The sequence below is a fragment of the Oryx dammah genome, unplaced genomic scaffold (assembly GCF_014754425.2).
Source record: "Oryx dammah isolate SB20612 unplaced genomic scaffold, SCBI_Odam_1.1 HiC_scaffold_1, whole genome shotgun sequence".
Classification (NCBI taxonomy): Eukaryota; Metazoa; Chordata; class Mammalia; order Artiodactyla; family Bovidae; genus Oryx; species Oryx dammah.
This window is the reverse complement of record NW_024070185.1, coordinates 87,500,681-87,522,751: the sequence shown is the minus strand read 5'-3', so window position 1 is coordinate 87,522,751 and position 22,071 is coordinate 87,500,681. Positions and strand designations below refer to the sequence as shown.

General features: G+C 45.2%; 1 protein-coding gene across 1 annotated transcript in view; it reads right to left on the bottom strand.

The window, feature by feature from the left end:
• The window catches only part of SHC3 (SHC adaptor protein 3), a 176,510-nt gene that overhangs the window by 43,768 nt on the left and 110,671 nt on the right, over window positions 1-22,071 (bottom strand). The window contains exons 5-7 of the mRNA XM_040237816.1: window positions 20,814-20,867; window positions 12,939-12,990; window positions 28-154 (exon numbers count right to left, since the gene is read on the bottom strand). Coding sequence (XP_040093750.1) covers window positions 28-154; window positions 12,939-12,990; window positions 20,814-20,867 — 233 coding nt within the window. The remainder of the gene's footprint in view (window positions 1-27; window positions 155-12,938; window positions 12,991-20,813; window positions 20,868-22,071) is intronic.

The following is a 22,071-nucleotide window of genomic DNA, read 5'->3' as shown; positions in this document are numbered from 1 at the left end:
TGCAAACGGTGTCACAGCACTACTCACCGGTCATGAAGAGCAGCAATCTTGGAAGGACACTGCAAATACTGCTTAAACCGGAGCTCAAAGGCTTGTCCAATGGAGCCGATGACATCCTGGGCCAGCCCATCACAACACTCCAGAATGTGACAAGCTGCGGGAGCAAGGGACACAGGCCCGTTAGAGGCAGACACTGGAGCTACCCAGGCTCCTTCCTCCTGAGGGTGAAACCCCGCAGCCTAGGGAGGAAGAGGGGGCCAAGAAGGTGGCTTTCATAACATGTCCTGGCAGCTCTGCCTGCAGCTTAATCCCAGGAGCCCCCAGACACAGCTTCACCACAGGGATCCATTTCTTAATAGCTTATTCTCTGCAAAAGTAAAGGTTCTGTTTGTAAGTCCATTTTAAATTTTTAAAATTCAACTTGATGGCTTTTCAGTTGCTTGAGAGTCTATAAAATATCAACTTTGAACTCAACCGGGAAATAGAGTTTGGAGGGAAATCCTAACATGGCAAAGGAATCCCTCTAAGAGCCCATGAGCCTTAAAACTGGACTTAAACTGACTCTTTCTTTAAAATGTATTTATTTTTAATTGGAGGATAACTGCTTCACAATGTTGTGTTGGTTTCTGCCATACATCAGCATGAATCAGCCTTAGGTATACATATGTCCCCTCCCTCCTGAACCTCCCTCCCCACCTCCCACTCCCTCCCACCCTGTCTAGGTTGTCACAGAGCTGTGAGTTGAGCTGCCTGCATCGTACAGCAAGTTCCCTCTGGCTATCTGTTTTACATGTGGCAATGTATAAGCTTCAGTGCTGCTCTCTCAATTCATGCCACCCTGTCCCTTCCCTTGCTGGCTCCACAAATCTGTTCTCTGTCTGCGTCTCTATTGCGGCCCTGCAAATAGGTTCATCGGTACCATTTTTCTAGATTTCATGCATATGTGTTAATATGCGATATTTGTTTTTTCTTTCTGACTTACTTCACTCTGTATAACAGGTTTTAGTTTCATCCACCTCACTAGAACTGACTCAAATTCATTCCTTTTATGACAGAGTAATATTCCATTGTATATTTGTACAACAACTTCTTTATCCATTCATCTGTCAGAGGACATCTAGGCTGTTTCCATGTCCTGGCTATTGTAAATAGTGCTGCAATGAACATTAGGGTACATGGGTCTTTTAGAATCATGGTTTATCTCAGGGTATATGCCTAATAGTGGGATTGCTGGCTCATATGGTAGTTTTATTCCTAGATTTTTCAAGAGATCTGTTCTCCATAGTGGACTGTATCAATTTACATTCCCACCAATCATGCAAGAAGTTTCCCTTTTCTCCAGTATTTACTGTTTGTAGATTTTTTTTTGATGATGGCCATTCTGAACAGTGTGAGGTGATACCTCATTGTAGTTAAACAGACTCATACTGAATGAATCTTGAGGTATCCTATGGCCTTGGAGGGAGTTGTTTGCTTATTTCCTAGGGGGAGTAAAGTGTCATCACCAAATGTGGCAACTCCAATAACTTTTAAGATGCATTTAAAGAGATACTAATTAGCCAGTATGACTGACCCACCACATGCCATCTGCATGTACACCAGAAGAGGCTGGACATTCATGCTGGTTCTCATCAAAGAGGTGTTGGCAGTCAGATGAGGGCCCCTCAGGGACCTGGAGCAACCTTAACCCACTGGGGTGCCTGCCTTCCTGGTGGCCAGGCTGTGGCATAATCCATGTGGAACCTTCAGAGAAAAAAGGGTCAAATGGAGGAAGGTGCCAGGGAAGGCCCCCTCTGCTCTACAAGTAGAACTGTCTCCTCCCCAGACACATGTCCACGGCATCCCACCGAAACATCTCAGCCCCTCCACGTGGCACCCTGACCAGTGCAACATGTTCTGCTACTAATGAGATAAAGGCATTCTCCCTGGAGAAAATGACAGATGTGTGTGTCTCACTCCATCTTTCTCTTGCCACCAGTTAGGACACAACTGTGTTTCAAGGAGGTTCCTCCAGGAGCATGGTGGATGCCCAGCAGAGAGGAGAGGCATTGCTACAGCAGTGAGCTGTTCCCTGGGGCAGTGATTAGGAAGGTGCAGAAGCATTGCCGCTGCAGGGGAAGTCAGCAAAGAGAGGACTCATTAAGATGGGAAGCTGCGAGGGAAGGAGCAGAGACATCACCACCTCCACCGTTTGGCCGCTCTTCCATCACGAAGCCGCCTTCTCTATGCACAACGCCAGCCAGGCAACTGCACAGCCCACCCTGATGGTGGCTGCTGGTCTGGGGAGCCTGAGGTTTCTTCTAACAGGCCCAAGGAAGGAGCGTGCCTCTGAGGACACAGAAACAAGAACTTTCTGGGAAGACCAAGTGTAACTGGATCACTGCTTCGGGCTGCAATGCAGTCCCCTTGGGTGTCGAGCCCATACTCAGTGGCTTAGTCATGTCCAACTCTTGTGACCCTATGGACTGCAGCCCGCCAGTCTCCTCTGTCCATAGGCTTTCCCAGGCAAGTATCCTGGAGTGAGCTGCTGTTTCCTTCTCCAGGGGATCTTCCCGACCCCGGAATCAAACCCATGTCTCCTCATCTCCTACACTGGCAGATGGATACTTTACCACTGAACCCCCAGGGAAGCCCTATCCCTTGGATACACTAGCCTTAGCACAGATATGGCCAAGGGATTTGTCCCAGGAGACAGATATCCCAGCTGTATTTCTGTGAGCCAATAATGATATTCTTTTATGTTATTACGGGTATTCGTATTTATTATTAACCCAGGTAAGCATAAAGCAAGCCCATATTAAGCAGCTGTTGTAGTCGCGCGGTTGTTCATTAACGGACAGGATTGGAGGTGTCTTTCCAGCCAATAAGGAAATAGGAGTCTAGGATGGATTGAGGGAAAGACACCTGGCTCCCCCTCCTGCCCCATGTTTCCAGCCACACCTGTCCCCTCCACCCAGCATCAGCACCAGCCGAGGAACCAGCTGGTTAGTACTTTGGAGAACCAGAATAATGACTGGGGATGAGTCAAGAAAGTGAAGCTAGTCTTTCCTCTAAGGAGAAAATCAGCGCCCTAGGCTTTAACACAGTGAATGAAGAATAAGGTTTCTGTCGAGGTCCACGCAGCTCTCTCACCTTCTACACACCAAAGAAGTCCAGGCCTGAGATAGGTCTTCTTTAAGTCAGTTCCTGGGACATTTGGAAGATGCAGGGTTCTGGGTGGAAGCACCCTCGCTTGGTGACAGTGGAGCCCTAGTATTTGGCTACAAGAGGGTGACAGAACCTGTAGATGCAGAATTAAATCATGACTCCAGCTCTGGGGCCGGGCTCAGTCCTCAGTGGACGGAGTAAGTATCATCTGTCAGTTGGGTCTGAGGATCCTTCTGTAGAATGACTTCTCTGTGCTCCAGAAACTCACTCCAAATCTAAAACCAACCTGGGCTGACAGTCTCTCTTGGCCTCGGATTTTCTCTTGGTGTTGCAATGGTTTTTATCTTAAAAGCCACTATCATCTAGCCTCACCTGTGGGAGGATTATGAGGGCCTCTCCAAAGGTGACCAGCAGAGCTGCTTGTTTTATATCCCACAATGCAAACAGGGAGCTGGAGGTGTCTGTCATTCATGAGTGAGAAGGAGAAGCGCTGGATAAAAAGTACATACAGAGTGGTGGGGCCCAGAGTCAAGACTCAAAATGACGCTGTAAAACCTAAAATGTGGCCCCCAAACAAACACAGGAGCAGCAAAATGAGGTCATTGCTCTATCTGTCCCTTTTGGAGGAAACTGGCTCTTTTGTAGCAGTACAGTAGTGTACCACTGGGGGGCGAACAGTAGTGAACAGAAGGGGGGTGAGGACCGGAGGTGCTGGTTTGCCCAGCTGGTCTCTCTTCTTGACCAAAAGCAAGGCTGACATCACTCTCCAGGAACTCACTCAGACCACACAGCAGCCACCTCAGCCCTGACACTAGCAAGGGGCCTCATCAGGCTTCACCACAAAGGCCTCTCCCAGCTGGGGATGAGCCACTTGAGAGCAGCGTGTGCTGAGACCCTTATAATCATATCAGACAGAACTGAGATATGGCATCTTTACTCACATGGCAACCACACATCTTCCACGCACAGTAGACCCTTGCAGGGCAGAAGTTACTATGTAAAATGCCGGTTCAGTTTCCCCATGTCTCCAAACAAGCCCAGAAGCCAGTGGCTCCACCTGTCCATTGGTGTTGGAAGCTGCCCCAGCCATCTAACTGATGAGCAGACTGCAGGCCACCTGGGACCTCCATTCATCTGAGCTTGGTCTCTGAGCCCTGCCTGGGACAGCTGCTCTGTTAGTCAGCACAAACAAGTGATGCTGTAATAAGAAAGAGCCCCAGCATCTCTGTGACAAGACAACTCCATTCTTGTCTGCTCATTCCTGGGCAATTCTCCTCAATCACCCCAACTCTCCTCAACCAGGTGGTGACATCATGACCCAAGCTGCTTTGATCTTTCAATCCTGAATTTCAATACAAGGCCTCCTCCACAAGCCAGGGAAGAAAGAGACAGCAGGGCCTTGTACCAGCACTCATGCATTCTGCTATCACACAGAACCTGGCTCCTCCTCTACCCGGGAAAGGCTGGCAGTACTGTCTCCTGGGAGCTTGGGGAGAAGGAGGTCAAGACATAAGTGAGCACTAGCAATGCTTATCATGTGCACTGAACACCCCAATGGCTTTACTTCTATAAATAAGAAGTTGTCAAGGTTTGTTCATGCTTACCAGTAAAGAACTCTTCACTATACTGAGCGTATGTCCCAAATAGATGTTAACTTATTTATAAATTATGAACATAATATAATAGTTTCTTCTTTCCTTGTGCTCAGTTGTGTCCAACTCTTTGCGACCTGATGAACTGTAACCTGCCAGGCTCCTCTGTCGATGGAATTTTCCAGGCAAGAATACTGGAGCAAGTTGCCATTTCCTACTCCAGGGTTTTTCTGGATCCAGGAATCAAACCTACATCTCCTGTGTCTGCTGCATCAGCAGGTGAATTCTTTACCACTAGCGCCTCTTGGGAAGCCCAATATATTCGCATGTATATTATAAAAATATCTTTTAAAACATATAGGGCTTTTCTGGTGGTAAAGAATCTGTCTGTGATGCAGGAGACACTGGTTTGATCCCTAGGTAGGGAAGATCCCCTGGAGAAGGGAATGACAACCCACTCCAGCATTCTTGCCTGGAGAATCCCATGGACAGAGCCTTGCAGGCTACAGTCCATGGGGTCACAAAGAGTCAGACATGACTGACACTTTCTTTTTACCTTTCAAAAAGGATGCAACAAAGATAAACAAAAGGTCAAGATGTCTCATTGACCCTGAAAGCATCACACTGTCAGTTATTATCTCAAAGCAAGATAACTATTTTGAGTGAGATATTTATATTTAGACACTGCCCTGCCAGTGTCTAACAATGATGGATAAAAATTCATCTTTCCATCTCTGGAAAACTTTTCTTAATCATTTAGAGTTTGGAGGGGTTGATTCCTTATCTGATTATTATGTGTGTGTGTTTGTGTGTGTGTGTTTGTGAAAGTAAGACCCCACTTCCCATACCCACTCTGTGGTCCTGGAGCCACTGACACACAGAAAGGATGTCACTGGTTCACTGCACCTTTTATGTATGATAACAAGGTAATACCCCCCTATCTCAGATCAGCGGTGACTATAAACAGAGGCTCCAGCATGTTTCCCACCACAGTGGTCGATACCCTGTGGGATGGGCCACCCCACCTTGGTGGGCACTAGTTCCATGCGGGGGGCGGGTAGTGGGACTCTGCATGTATGGGCAGAAAACCTCTCAGGATCTGTGCTGCTCTTTTAGGAAGTCATGACCCCTTCCACCCACACCCACGCCACTCCCAACTCACACTTCACAGCCATCCAGCCTCCCCAAGGCAGCCCAGCCCTTGCAGTGGTCCCATCGTGGACTCTTCTCCTGTCCTCATATCTAGACTCACAGACTCTCCAAGAGTTCAAGTTCACAGCCACATTCTCTACCAACTGGTGATGGACACAGGGAATCTCAGAGACACCGGGAATCACTGCCCAATCAGAAAAAGACCCTACCAAACAATGACTGCTCTCTCTTTCTCCTTGTGTGCTGATATCTCTCACCCCTTAAAAGGAACACTGAACACCAATGAATTCTTAGCAGAGAGCTGGAGGCTACAAACTCAAGCATAGTTTTCAGTCAGCTCTAGTGTGTTCACTTAATATATTCACATGCTCATTGTTTCAGATTTTTTAATCCAAGACAGGTAAGAACTTCAAGATTCTGCTCCCATGCTCTTAATTAAGAGTTGTTTTCGACATCACTAATTATTAGAGAAATGCAAACTAAAACCACAGTGAGGCATAACCTCACACCAGTCAGACTGGCCATCATCAACAAATCTCCAAACAATAAATGCTGGAGAGGGTGTGGAGAAAGGGGAATTCTTTTATTATTGGTGGAAATGTCAATGGATACCACCACTGTGAAGAACAGTATGGAGGTTCCTTAAAAATACTAAAAATAGAACTACCATATGACCCAGAAATCCCACTCCTGGGCCTATACTTTGAGAAGACCATAATTCATACTGACACATATACGTGGAATCTAGAAAAATGGTACAGATGAACCTATTTCCGGGGGCAGGAATAGAGACTCAAACATAGAGAACAGACATGTGGGCACAGGGTGGGAAAGGAGGGTGAAATGGATTGACACATCTGCACCACCATGTGTAAACAGATGGCTGGTGGGAAGCTGCTGTATAGCACAGGGAGCTCAGCTCAGTGCTCTGCAACGCTGTGGGGGATGGGAGAGAGACGCAAGAGGGAGGGGCCACATGTGTACACATAGCTGATGCACTTCATTGTACAGCAGACACTAACACGACATCACAAAGTAACTGTACCCCAATAATAAAAAACAAATAAAACAAAAAGATACAGGCACCCCAATGTTCAGTGCAGCACTATTTACAATAGTCAGGACATGGAAGCAACCTAAATGTCCATCAACAGAAGTAGCGTATGTATGCTACTGTGTATAAAATAAATAACTAATGAGAACCTAACATATAGCACAGGGAACTCTACTCAGTGTTCTGTGATGACCTAAATGGGATGGAAATCCAAAAAAGAGGGGACGTATGTATATGCTCAGCTCATTCACTGCTGTACAACAGAAACAAACATAACATTGCAGAGCAACTATATTCCAACAAAAAATAATAAAAATTTAAAAATTGAGTTTAATATGTGTTCTAGCCCTAGAGCAGCAAACTAAAATTATAAGGAGATAGTTTTGCACCCCTCAGACTGGCAGGAATCTAAAAACCTGAAAATGCCAAGTGTTGAAGAAGCCAAGGAATCCTCCTGTGCCACTTGTGGAATTTCAAAGTGAAATAACCCTTTTTTTTTAAAGTTGAAGATGTCCCAAAACACAGTGATTTGTCCCAGAGGTATAAACCCTAAAAACATTCTTGCACATGAGCACAATGTGCAAAATATCTATTGGAGACTTCACTCAGTAGACACTTGTTGAACATAAACTGTGTACCATGCCCCTATCCTATAATCTACAGATACAGCAAGAAACAAAACAGAGTCCTGCTCTCATGAAGCTGACAGTCTAGAGGGTAGACACTGAAAATAAGAAAGGAAAAATACACCATTTGCATGGATTGAATGGTACCCCTGCACAAAGCCCTGTCTGCATCCTGACCTCTTGAACCTGTGTAAAAGGGTCTTTCCAGATGTCCTTAAGTTAAGGACGTCAAGATGGGATCATTCTGGATTAGGATAGGCCCCAAATCCAATGACAAGTTTCTTATTATAAGGGACAGAAGAGGAGACGACACAGTCACAGAGGAGGAGGAGATGATGTGAAGAGGGATGCCAAGACTAGAGTGATGCAACCACCAGCCAAGGGCTCCTGGAGCCACCAGACACTGGAAAAGGCAGGAAGGCTCCTCCCCGGGACCTTTGGAGGAAGCATAGCCCTGCCCACATCTTGATTTTAGACCCCGAGCCTCCAGAACTATGAGAGAGCAACTTTTGTTGTCTTTAAGTCACAAAATTAGTGGTAATTTGTTCCAGTGCTCACAGTGCTCCCCTGGTAGCTTAGCTGGTAAAGAATTCACCTGCAATGCAGGAGACCCCAGTTCAATTCCCAGGTCAGGAAGATTCCCTGGAGAAGGGACAGGCTACCCACTCCAGTATTTCTGGGCTTCCCTGGTGCAGAGATGGTAAAGAATCTGTCTACAATGCAGGAGACCTGGGTTTGATCCCTGGGTTGGGAAGATCCTCTGGAGGAGGAAATGGCAATCCACTCCAGTATTCTTGCCTGGAGAATCGCATGGACAGAGGAGCCTAGCAGGCTACAGTCCATGTGGCAGGCTACAGTCCATGTGGTGGGCTACAATCCATGGGGCCGCAAAGAGCTGGACACGACCAAGCTACTAAGCACAGCACAGTCACAGAAAACCAATACAACCATAAAGACAATAATGTAAAATGTAAATGTAAATTATGGATGACAGTATAGGATAAAATATAGGATGACCAGGGAAGGTGACCTAGGAGGTGATGTCACAGAAGAAGCCTAGAGGAAGTCAGGGAGTGAACCATGGGAAGGTCTAGTGTAAGAATGTCACAGGCATGGGGTTAAACAGGTGCAAAGGCCCTGAGGTAGGTGCTTGCTTGACATGTTCAAGGATGAGTCAGAAAGGAGTGGAACTGGAGTGGAGGTGGGAGAATATCATAGGAAACAAGACAGCAGATAGACCAGGAATCAGCTCACATCGTGACGAGTGAGACAAGCTCTCTGAATGGAGGAAAGACTTAGCTCATGGCTTATCACAGCAAGGGGCCTAGGAGACATGTGAGCAGAGATGTGCAACAGGCTGGTACAAGTCTGACTTCCAGCCAGAGTCTGAAAGTCTGACTTTCTGGGCTAGGCAGAAATATTCAGGGTCTTCTGCACAGCATGTTTAAAGCCCAGAGGTTGGCTTGTTTGTTAAAAAAAAAAAAAAAAAAACACTGTTGACAATAACCAGATAAGGGAAACAACAACCTAATCATTCGCCCACAGGAAAATTAACCTTCCACCACAGAGTTATTTGATGAAATTTAACCTCCTGGCTTAAAAAAAAAAATAAATCATTGCTTTCACCTAAAATGAGGTGATGAGGTTTTGCTTCTAGGGAAGGAAAAGTCAAAGGAAGTGCTCTATTATTTAAGGAGTTCATACTCTGTGAGGTTCTACCAGAAAGTTACCTTCCAGGACCTACCAAGTTAAGGTAACCTACAAAGTTACCTTCTGGGGCCTCTGGTCCAAAGCCAGAGGAACCCTAAATTCAGGGTTGAAATGATCGTGAGCTAGTAGAGCAGCCTGAAGAAGGAAGTGTGGTCGTGTGAGCAGCAGTCCACGGGGGACTTCCCTCTCAAGCCCATTCACCACATTTCCCCTTATTCAGGAAACCCTTGGGGAAAAGCAACTTCTAACCCTGGTATTAGAAGCTATACAAGCTGAAGAGAGGGCTCTCTGCCATCAGGTCAACACCACAGGACATTCTACAGCAAGTTCAGGAGTTCCAGTGGGTGCCTGAACAGGGATGCTATACTGTGGTTATAGCTTATAGGAATATAAGCCACCTGCAGGCAGCCATATGTCTAAGCAGAACATCATCTTTTAGCTACTTTTGTGATCCAGACAGTCCATCCTGAACCAAAAGACATTAGGTTGCAGGGGATGGAAGTCATTGGGTCATAATCCAAATTCCATTGTGAAAATGGTATGTTAGGATCCTGCAAAGCCTGCTTTGTTGAGAGTTTTATCCTACATATATCAGGAGTTACCTTCCAGACCTCCTTCCTGGTTGGCTTTGCCTTTCAATGATAAGTTGCCGACTTCATGAAACTTGCTCATTTGCAACACTTATCTCCTAGAGATGGTAATGGTGGTTACCATAGAACTTAATGACTTGGGTCAGAGATCCTTGACTCTTCCATCAGATTAATTAGATGGATTCTTGATACTTGAGAGAAAAATATAGATGCTGGTCTGTAAATACTTCTAGATTAACCAAAACACACACAGGAATGTATAAGCAGGAATCAATGTGGAAAAGATGAATGATAACAGTGAGGGACTCTGACTCATCTCTGTAGGATTTTGACAGAAGACTTTCTGAGTTCCAGATGGGGAACCAGATATCTGTCCATTCTAAGGAGCTCTGCCGGCAGCCAGGGAACCACAATGCTACAAGGCTTACCCTAGCATACTGACTGGGGCCACTGCGTGGGGAGTTGGCTATCTAAGAGTCCAAGTAAGAACACTTACTCCCAGAATATCTTGCTAATATGACTCCTGCATGTCAGAGGCCATTCTTACTAAGTTAAACTCTCTTCCTGGAAGTTAAATTCCAGGAGGAGGAAGAAGAACAGAGCAACCAGGAGAGCGCTCCACCAGCATCTTATGGAAGGAGGTAGTGGTGGGGAGGACATACATGGGATGAGGCAGCCCTCCTCCCTTCACTTACTGCTTCGCAGAAGGCTGTAGCTTCCTGTATGTGTGTGTTTGCAGGGGTGGCAGGGGTGGGGACAGAGATGTGATGGATAAAGAAAGCTGCAGATTCCTGTCGGAGGGCAGGTCTGGCTCCCTTGTCCCCTGAATCTGAGCTGGCTAGGACTGCTTAATTGGTAAACTATGACAGAGGTGGAGCCACGCCTGGCCTTCTACTGTATGTGTCCACACTGGCATCATGGAGCCCAGAGCTGCTATGTGGGACGTCCTACTTCTTTGATGGAGGAACCACCTGGAGGGACCCTGAGACTCCATGCAGAGGGAGAAGGACCCTGCTGGCTTAGACTTCTAGTCCTTCCTGCCAAGGTATGAGGCATGGAAGTAAAATCAATCTGGCCCTTCTAGACCAGGCCAGCTACCAACCAAAGACCATCCAAGACCCCACTGATGCCACATAGAGCAGAAAAATTGGCCAACTGAGCCCTGCCTGGACTTGTGACACAATATATCAAAAAAATACCTCAAAAATGATGGTCGTTAAGCCACACAGCTGTGTTACAGGCAACAGATAACTGAAAGGAAGAAGTGAACATCTCCCACAAAGCATCTCAAAGGACCCCCTTGCTGATGGTATGATCAAAGCACCAGCAGCACAGCACAGAGGTCTGGCATCTGTCTTCACACTAGCACTGCACACGGGTCCCAAGGGGGAGCTGGTCTAGAAACCAACAGGCATGTGAAATATATCCTGATTTCCATGACTTTGAAAAGGCACTGTGGGCAGAAGGCACTGCTAGTTTCTGCCTATGAAACAAGACAATAGCTTGTATGCGTCTATGGCCCTAAGTCAAATTGCATGGGGTTATATTCCTTCCGGGTCTGTCCCTAGAGCCTGATTTATCAGCCTTGGCTGAACATGGGCACCACTGCTCTGAGGCCTGAGCACTGGGATTTTTAGAATTCCCTGCTGCTGCTGCTGCTGCTGCTGCTGCTAAGTCGCTTCAGTCACGTCCGACTCTATGCGACCCCATAGATGGCAGCCCACCAGGCTTCCCCATCCTTGGGATTCTCCAGGCAAGAACACTGGAGTGGGTTGCCATTTCCTTCTCCAATGCATGAAAGTGAAAAGTGAAAGTGAAGTCACTCAGTCGTGTCCGACTCTTAGAGACCCCATGGACTTCAGCCTACCAGGCTCCTCCACCCATGGGATTTTCCAGGCAAGAGTACTGGAGTGGGGTGCCATTGGCTTCTCTGTAGAATTCCCTAGGTGACTTAAAGTATAGCTCATTTTGAGAGCCATTGACCTAGGAACCATTAAAGGTATCAAAAGAAAGTCTAGGATTACTTGAGGTTAACTTGGAACAAACAAAAATAAAAGAAGAACTTCAACCAGTATAACTCTGGAATGTGGTGCAGCCTGCCACCTCCCCCTCCCCCAAGGTTAGTGGGAAAACAGAATTCCAAAATCACATCTGTGTTGAAATTTTAAAAGAAGAGAGAGAGAGAGAGAGTGTGTGTGTGTGTGTGTGTGTACAGACAAAAATTTTGCAAAGCCAACTAGAAAATTTTACTTGGTTTCTGGGATAGAGGATGGGAGGAGGAGGGGAACCAATGGGTGGTGAAGGGAAGGGCCATTTTGTGTTGTTACAAGCTCCACTGGTGTCATCGATGAGTTCTCAATTGGAGTCGTGCGCCACCTGGCGGCTGCCTGGAATTCAAGCGTAGCACCTTCCTCACTCAGCCCACCGGCCCAAGCCTGTTAACACAGGAGGGATGGGAGCACTGTTTGTAATTGATGGGATAGTGGGTACGAAGGGAAGGTCTAGGAATAAAGTGTCCATGAGGATGGGAATTACTTGATCCTTCAAATCACCTACCTAGCCTGTGTCTGAGGCCTCTGTCTAGCATTTTTTGCGGGGTTTAAGAGGAGAGCCCTGAGCTTGGACACTGGCCTCCAGGGCCATGCAGAGCAGTGTGAGACAGTTGGCAGCGGACAAATGAGGAGATGGTGTCGGGCAGGAGGCTAGCGGCTTGTAAAGGCTTCAGGTGTAACTGAGTCCACCTTCAGAGTCTAGGTGGGAGCTGCCTTCCACAGGTCAGGTGTACCAAGTGCTAGCTGTCTGGATACAAGTGTGTGTTTCAGGCTCTCAGATATCCAGCATCTCCTATACAGATGTGTGGTTCAGACTCTCAGATATCCAGTGTCTCCTAACCCAGCCAGGTGTGCCACCACACTTCACTGCCTGTAAAGCTCAATTATCACTGATAGTACGAGAGAACACTTGTTCGTGCAGGTGAAGAGGGCTGAAATCATGGAGACCAACTTGTATCCAGTGTTAAGCCCAGCTGCCCATGAATGAGAAATGACAAAGGTCACACACGGCTTACCTCTGCGATTAACAGGGTCCTTAGCAACGTACGCAACGTAGTCTGTTGTGTCCTGTGAAAGAAAAAGGAGCTGTCACGTCACTAATCACGGGTGACGCAGCGGCATCGTGTACACAGCAGCTCAGACACCAAGAGCAGCCCAAACGACAGACCGGCTAAAGGACATGTCTCAAACTGTATGCAGGGCAGGGATCACCAGAGATCAGCAGACAGCTCTCACTCACACTGCGAGCAGCAAGGACCTAGAAGGCCCAGGTGCTCAACATGTTGGATCGCCCAAGGAGTTGTAAAAACACTGATCACTGAGTCCCAGGTCCCAGATAATCTGATTTAACCAGAGTGGATGTGGGCCCCAGGCATCAGAATTTTTAAAAGCTCCACAGATAATTCTATTATGAACCAAGGCTGAGAAACACTGCCATCAGCTCTCCAACAATGGTGCTCAAATCTGAGCTGGTGTCAAGAGTCCCCTGCAAGGCTTGTTAGAGCACAGATTGCTGGGCCCCACCCCAGGGTCTCCAAGGGCAGGTCCGAGCTGAGGGCCCAAAATGTACATTTCTGACAAGTGTCCAGGCAGCTGCTGCTGCTGCTGATCTGGGGGCCACTTTGAGAAAATCAGAAGTGGATGTTACAAAGATTGGTTACAAATACCCTTAATGGGTGGGTGAGATATAATGACTTAATGACTGATTTTAATCCTTTTGAGATGTTTCCAAAGTTTGAATTCTATTGAGAAGTCCAGTACTTTGGCCACCTCATGCGAAGAGTTGACTCATTGGGAAAGACTCTGATGCTGGGAGGGATTGGGGGCAGGAGGAGAAGGGGATGACAGAGGATGAGATGGCTGGATGGCATCACTGACTTGATGGACGTGAGTCTGAGTGAACTCCGGGAGTTGGTGATGGACAAGGAGGCCTGGCGTTCTGCGATTCATGGGGTCGCAAAGAGTCGGACACAACTGAGTGACTGAACTATACTATTGAGAAGTCTCCCCCTTACACATGAAATATAAGTCCCGTGCTGATTCACCTACTTGGCACACAGAGGAATTGATGATCTCAGAAGTGGGCCTAGGCAACCATGTGGATTTTAGTTTCTAAACAGAGGAACCAACAATTCTCTGAATTCTTTTTTTTTCTTGGTTGTACTGGGTCTTCATTGCTGCATGTGGCTTTCTCTAGTTGCTGCAAGCAAGGGCTACTCACTAGCTGTGCCCAGGCTTCTCATTAAGGTAGCTTCTCTTGTTGTGGAGAACAGGCTCTAGACCACGTGGGCTTAGTTGCCCTGCAGCCTGTGAGCTCAATTCCCAGACCAGGGATCAAACCTGCATTGGCAGGCCAATTCTCAACCACTGGACCACCAGCAGTGGCCACAGGTCTGGAAAAGGTCAGTTTTCATCCTAATCCTTAAGAAAGGCAATGCAAAAAATGCTCAAACTATCGCACAATTGCACTCATCTCACTCTCTAGTAAAGTAATGCTCAAATTTCACCAAGCCAGGCTTCAACAATATGTGAACTGTGAACTTCCAGATGTTCAAGCTGGATTTAATAAAGGCAGAGGAACCAGAGATCAAATTGCCAACATCTGCTGGATCATCAAAAAAGCAAGAGAGTTCCCTGGAAAACATCCATTTCTGCTTTATTGATTATGCCAAAGCCTTTGGCTGTGTGGATCACAATAAGCTGTGGAAAATTCTGAAAGAGATGGAAGTACTAGACCACTTGTCCTGCCTCTTGAGAAATATGTATGCAGGTCAGGAAGCAACACTTAGAACTGGGCAACAGACTGGTTCCAAATAGGGAAAGGAGTACGTCAAGGCTGTATATTGTCATCCTGCTTATTTAACTTATATACAGGGAACATCATGAGAAATGCTGGACTGGATGAAGCACAAGCTGGAATCAAGATTGATGGGAGAAATATCAATAACCTCAGATATGCAGATGACACCACCCTTATGGCAGTAACTGAAGAACAACTAAAGAGCCTCTTGATGAAAGTGAAAGAGGAGAGTGAAAAAAGTTGGATTAAAGCTCAACATTCAGAAACCTAAGATCATGGCATCTGGCCCCATCACTTCATGGCAAGATGGAGAAACAATGGAAACAGTGGCAGACTTTATTTTCTGGGCTACAAAATCAATGCAGATGGTGACTGCAGCCATGAAATTAAAAGATGCTTACTCCTTGGGAAAAAAGTTATGACCAACCTAGACAGCATATTAAAAAGCAGAGATGTTACTTTGTCAACAAAGGTTCGTCTAGTCAAGGCTATGGTTTTTCCAGTAGTCGTGTATGGATGTGAGAGTGGACTATAAAGAAAGCTGAGTACTGAAGAATTAATGCTTTTGAACTGTGGTGTTGGAGAAGACTCTTGAGAGTCCCTTGGATTGCAAGGAGATCCAACTGGGTGTTCATTGGAAGGACTGATGCTGAAGCTGAAACTCCAATACTTTGGCCACCTGATATGAAGAATGGACTCATTTGAAAAGACCCTGATTCTGGGAAAGATTGAAGGTGGGAGGAGAAGGGGACAGCAGAGGATGAGATGGTTGGATGGCATCACTGACTCAATGGACATGAGTTTGAGTAAACTCTGGGGTTGGTGATAGACAGGGAGGCCTGGCGTGCTGCAGTCGATGGGGTCACAAAGAGTCAGACATCCCTGAGCAACTGAACTGAACTGAACTGAATTGGAGCACCAAGGAAATCCCGTCTCTGAATTCTTCAAAGCAAAAGAAAGACTTTGCTGCAAAGTTGATATTTTCAACATTCAAAGCATTCTCAAGGCAGGGGGGCAACTGGTAAAGTTCTCCCCATGGCTGCTGGTATTTCCCCAACGTGATGGTTTCAGAGGACTCCAAGTTTATTTGCTTTTTTTTTTTTTTCCCCAGCATTTGCAAGACTGTCATGAGTTCCTTCATTGTGATTCTCTGTGAGCAGAGAAGACAACCCTTTCTCTCCCTACAGCACTCCAGAAAACCCTCCAATGTGAGAGGGAAAAGGGGAGAGTGGGCGTGGGGGTGGAGGATGCCACAGTATGATCATCCATGGCAGGGAGTTCACGGTTCAAGCTGTTTTTCCAAACATCACTCCTTAGAACTCACAACCACTCACTCAAAAAGGAGAGAGCTTCCAGCAGCTCTTGATATATTGGACTGCTAGCCTGGGGTAATTCTCCAGCAGGCAGCCTGGCTAAGCTGTTTCCTCTTCCTGCACAGACCACTCTCCTTTGGTATATTCACAGACTGACCAGGGAACTGGAGTGGGAGACCAACAGTCGACACAGCTTCCTGTTTCAACAGGGAAGATCTGCTCAGAATCTGAAGCTATTTGGCAAAAATAAGGACTGTAGCTTGTAATCATAGACACCTTTCTGGGTACAAGAGATGTGAATGTCAGAAGTGACCCTAGAAAGCACTTAGTGTTTCTCAATCTGAGATCCATGGAATGCTGGGTTTGGGCAGGTATATTCTCCAGCTTTTGAGATATCTCAAAATCTCTTTTATGGTTTATATTTATACCAGAATCTCTTTTATGGTTTCCTTTCCATGAGAATCTTAAAAGTTAATACAAGAAAATGTGGGATCATTCAAACAACAGCTGTGTCATCAAGCTCTGCATGCAGTTTCAGTGCCAAGATTTTCAGTGGGGTTTCCAACATTCTGGGTGCCACATTTTTTAAAAAATTAGAGAGAAAAGAACAAGCAGACTAGATGGCTTTGCCCCACCTGAAGCAATTTAATGTCACTTTTGTACGCAATGATGTATGACTGAAGTGTTTACTTGAATAGAAGAAATTAGTGGAAAGAGTGAGTCATCCGACGCCTGTGATAGTACAGTTGCTGCCCTCAAAAGCACCATGGTGGCCAGTTTTAGAGTCACACTGGGAGCAGAGATTTAGTTTCAGCAAAACTTTATGTGTCACCGTAAATTAATTTTCCTTTGAATGTTTTCGAGTCTTACTGTGTTTATTTGCACTTCCAAGTTTGATGGGGATTTACAGTTCAATAAAAGATGTAAACAAAAGGAGTCTACACATAATTTATTTTTGCACATATTTTGATCACAAAATTAGAGTCCACACTACTGGCACATACAAGGAAATTCTTCTATTTCAATCCTTACTCCAGTCTGAGAAATGCTCTGCTGGCTCCAAGCTAGGGAAGGAAGACGAGGCAAGAGACATGGCGTGGCCCTGTCACTCAGCTGATCAGTGGTTACGCCAAAGACACAGCCTTTCTGATGCCAAAAATCATGCACTTCTGGCACAGTAGGGAAGTGTATTGCTATTCAAAACAATGCTATTGACATCACTCAGTGATACAGTGAGCACTCTAAGTTCCAAAGATGGGGCTGCCAAGTGCTTATTCTGTATTTATACACGTGTCTTCTCACTCCCAAGCTTTTCTGAGCCAAACCATTATTCTGGCATTCTTTTAGTGATCTTTTAAAACTGCTAATAATAGTAGATAATAATTGTATATGCCTGCTTATTGTAAGGATTAACAGTCTGTCTTACTCATCTTATTCTTATAATGAATAAGAATAAGACAATTATAATGAATAAGAATAAGACAAATACTGTCTTATTCCAGTCTGTCTTATTTGACATTTCAAAACACCATATTCTTACCCAGTAAACTGAGGCACAGAACAAAAAATTGACACATACTTAGCATCAGAACAAGGAAGAGAAATAAGGATTGTTAGTTTTATTTAAAACATCTACCAATTGTAATGGTTACAAATAAATTTGGAATGGGAACTCAAGCACAAGGTGATATGCATTTGAATTGCTTAAAATTAGAAAGTAACTAGGTTTCCTATCCCCTAGAATCATAACATTTTTAATATCAGAAAAAACATTAAAAGTTATGAATTACTTTAGGGGTCACTGAAATGTTTCCTTTTTTAAGAAGAGGTGATAATGAAAATTGAAAATAGTTCACAGACCTTAGTGCATCCTGGATAAGAAAAAATAATTTAAACCCAGGACAATGTATTTGACTTTCCATTTCCCATCTTTGCACCTCCTCTCATAACATCATCATGAAGATGAGGTTTGAGACAAGTTCTTGAAAGGAGATGTTGATGCAGGTGTTCAGTGTTTCTGCATCTTATTTTTCAAACTTCCAAATTTAAGAAACTGGTTCCAAGCATTACATTAGGCAAAAAGTAGACAGCCAGTGCAGAATAATTACACCTGGTTACAGATGTAAGTATAGATATGTGTGCAAAATAATTAGACCTGGCTACAGATGTAATTCGGAGAAGGCAATGGCACCCCACTCCAGTACTCTTGCCTGGAAAATCCCATGGGCGGAGGAGCCTGGTGGGGCTACAGTCCATGGGGTCGCACAGAGTCAGACATGACTGAGCAACTTCACTTTCACTTTTCACTTTCATGCACTGGAGAAGGAAATGGCAACCCACTCCAGTGTTCTTGCCTGGAGAATCCCAGGGACGGGGGAGCCTGGTGGGCTGCCGTCTACGGGGTCGCACAGAGTCGGACACGACTGAAGTGACTTAGCAGCACAGATGTAAGTATAGACATGTGTATATGTCTAGTATACGTGTAGCACAGGTAGAGAATAAGTGTCTAACCATGTTTTGATGTAATCTTCAGAAGTGCTCCTTGGATGGGCTTGATTATGGAAGACTTCCACTTTCTAAACGTACATCTAAATGAGATATTTCATTTTGCAGTGGATCGTAAGAAATCAAAGGATTGAAAAGAAAATAAAGGAAGGGAAGGAAAGGAAAAAAGAAGAGGAAAGCATCCTGGAAGACTTCTGAAAATTAGACCCTAAGTATGAAATAGGGCTAAAGCCAGTGAAACCCACTGAATAAGATGTTTAAATAATGCTTTGGTCATTCTGTGACACTTTCAGTTCAGTTCAGTCGCTCAGCCGTGTCCAACCCTTTGCGACTCCGTGAACCACAGCACGCCAGGCCTCCCTGTCCATCACCAATTCCCGGAATTTACTCAAACTCATGTTCATTGAGTCGATGAAGACATCCAACCATCTCATCCTCTGTCATCCCCTTCTCCTCCCTCCTTCAATCTTTCCCAGAATCAGGGTCTTTTCAAATGAGTCCATTCTTCGTATCAGGTGGCCAAAGTATTGAAGTTTCAGCTTCAGCATCAGTCCTTCCAATGAACACCCAGGCCTGATCTCCTTTAGGATGGACTGGTTGGATCTCCTTGCAGTCCAAGGGACTCTCAAGAGTCTTCTCCAACACCACAGTTAAAAAGCATTAATTCTTCAGTGCTCAGCTTTCTTAATAGTCCAACTCTCACATCCATACATGACTACTGGAAAAACCATAGCTTTGACTAGACGTACCTTTGTTGGCAAAGTAATGTCTCTGCTTTTTAATATGCTGTCTAGGTTGGTCATAACTTTTCTCCCAAGGAGTAAGCATCTTCTAATTTCATGGCTGCAGTCATCATCTGCAGTGATTTTGGAGCCCCCAAAAATAGTCTCTCACTGTTTCCCTGTCTATTTGCCATGAAGTGATGGGGCCAGATGCCATGATCTTAGTTTTCTGAATGTTGAGTTTTAAGCCAATTTTTCACTCTCCTCTTTCACTTCCATCAAGAGGCTCTTTAGTTCTTCTTCGCTTTTTGCCATAAGGGTGACACTTTAGCAGAGGTTTAAGGGCAAAGAGCCATCTGCAGGGTGGCCAAGTCCCTCTCCTGCCAGTGCTCTTGGTTCAGGCATCTCCCTGTCTCAGACCCTTGAGATGCAGCCTGTATTTCCCCAGCAGGAGCATCTGAACGGTGCTGGGGAGTTGGGAGTGATATCTCCCCGGAAGCTGCAGCAGGTGGGGGAGAGAACAGCAGGCACAGACTTTCCTGTAGCAAATATATTCAATGTCATGATTACACTCTCCTTTGGAAATGTGAGACTGGAACCAGCAGAAGAAATCACTCCCTTGATTTGGCTTTCAATGTGCCAACAGCAGTTTTACAATCAGGCTACCCAGGTAGGAGTGTGGAAGAAAGGAATATGAGTTAAACATGGAGTCTGGGAAAAAATCCCCTTTCCCGGCTAGAAATAGACAAGGTCCCTGGCCTTGAGATAAGAAGTAATTAATATAATGCACTGATTACTCAGGCTATCTTGGATCAGTAAGCCTTACATAAAATCTGAACACTGCCTACCAACAATTTGATAAAATAATACAAACAACAATAAGGATAACAAAAATACTGTCCTGCCTGAGGAGGGAGTGGTTTTCCTGACACTGAAACTGAATGCTAGCCTTGTATCATAGATTTCCTGACCATATGTGGGGAGCAAATTCCCTAGTTATGCCACCTTCTTAATAAAAGAAGCAACAAAAACTGGAACATTCTCCTATTCTCTATCCTCTCTCTCCACAACTCCTTCCCTGTTGGCAAAACAAATCATTAAAAGATGACAGTGTTAAATTTGGCGAGAAAAAAATACCAATTTCAAATATTTATGAATAAGTCAGAATAAGTAAATTCACAGCCTTTGAATATACTTAAAATCCCCAAATGGAGAACTCCGGGGGAGAGCCAAGAGAAAAACACAAACGAAGCAGGACCGGCAGAGTCAGGCGCACAGCGGCCACTTTGAAAACTAGGGAGCTATGTCACTATTCCTTTAGAAAGCCGCTGCTTCAGAGACTTTTGACAGCTTTTGACTAACGAAATGAAATCTAATAGTAGGTCGTTGCCATGGGTCACCCCTAAAAAAAATGATAGGAAGAGCTTATGGAATGGAAGCAGAAATAGCTGGTATCACAGTTAAATTTCCTTACAGGGTTCTAGGAGGCATGTTTTTGAAGCAGGGTCCCTTCTCAGCAACTCTGACAAAAACAACACCAGGGATACTTACCGGGTCTCCCCCGGAGGCAAACGAGATGGACTGCATGTGATGATTCGCTATAATCTGCCAGGCCGAAAACAAAACACAAAGATGTACTGTTGTTATCCTGCCCTTGTCTGGGAAAACAAACTGTTTGTTGGCAGACAATACAAATCAGTAAGGTTTCCTGAAAACTGGTAAGATTGGTACCCAGTGAAAAGAACAATTATAAAAGTAGTAATAATAGATAACCTTGAGTGAACTTTCACAGCATATCAGCTGTTCGTTTAACTACTTTGCCAGAATTATCTCATTTATGTCTCACAGCAGCCCTGTGAGGTAAGTAACTATTGCAATCCCATCTTACAGATGAATAGCCTGAGGCCCCCAGGGGCTAAGCAAGCCGTTGACTCAAAGCTCTATAGCTAATAAAAGGCAGAGCTGAGACCTGAACACAGAGGGTCTTAAGAACCATGCCTCTTTGAGAAGGAAGACGTCTCACCTACACACCAAAACTGTGCAGTTTGTTTCCAAAGACATATGGGGTCTAAAAACCCCATAGCTGGAGGGGAGGGGAATGTGGTTTTCCCCTGCTTCCTCTGGTTTGTATCATGAGCACATGAATTAGCTTACATCCAAGATAACAATCAAAGCCCTCTCCAGCACTCTTGCCATTGATCAATTTAAAAACCAGCAAGAATGTTCCAAGTTAATTTTAAAATGGGAAATTTCCATTAGCATTATCAACTGCAGCATACAGAGGAATTTAGTAGACACTGAGCAAATTAGAAGCTGCCCTAAATTTTAAAAGCTACATAAGTCTTCCCTGCTATTTTTATCCTTTTAAAGACAATGCAGTAACACTGAGGTAAATTTTCAGGGGTGGGAACAGCACTCTTGCCTCCAGCCCAGCATAACCAAGTTTGTTTCTGCACAGCCCCCTCAGGCCCTAGCCAGCAGGCAGGCAGGCAGGCAGAATTCACAGAGCCATAATCCTACCATCCAAGGGATTTTTCCGATCATGCGCCAGTAAAATTCAAAGCAAAGCTATAACTGAATTACAAGATAAAATGAGATATTTTAAAGTGCCTACTTCAGTTGTTGGCACTCACAAAACTACTCAGAATCTAGAAAAATCCTGAGCCTATAAATGAATAAAAACAATGAGTCCAGCTCTGTAGCTTGTACTCAAACCCAGCTGGATCAAACTAATGGTTGCCTTTTGCAGCTGTTTCCTGCCTCTAGTCTAGGGGTAGGGGGCTCCCAGGAGAGCAATGAGGACGTAGCA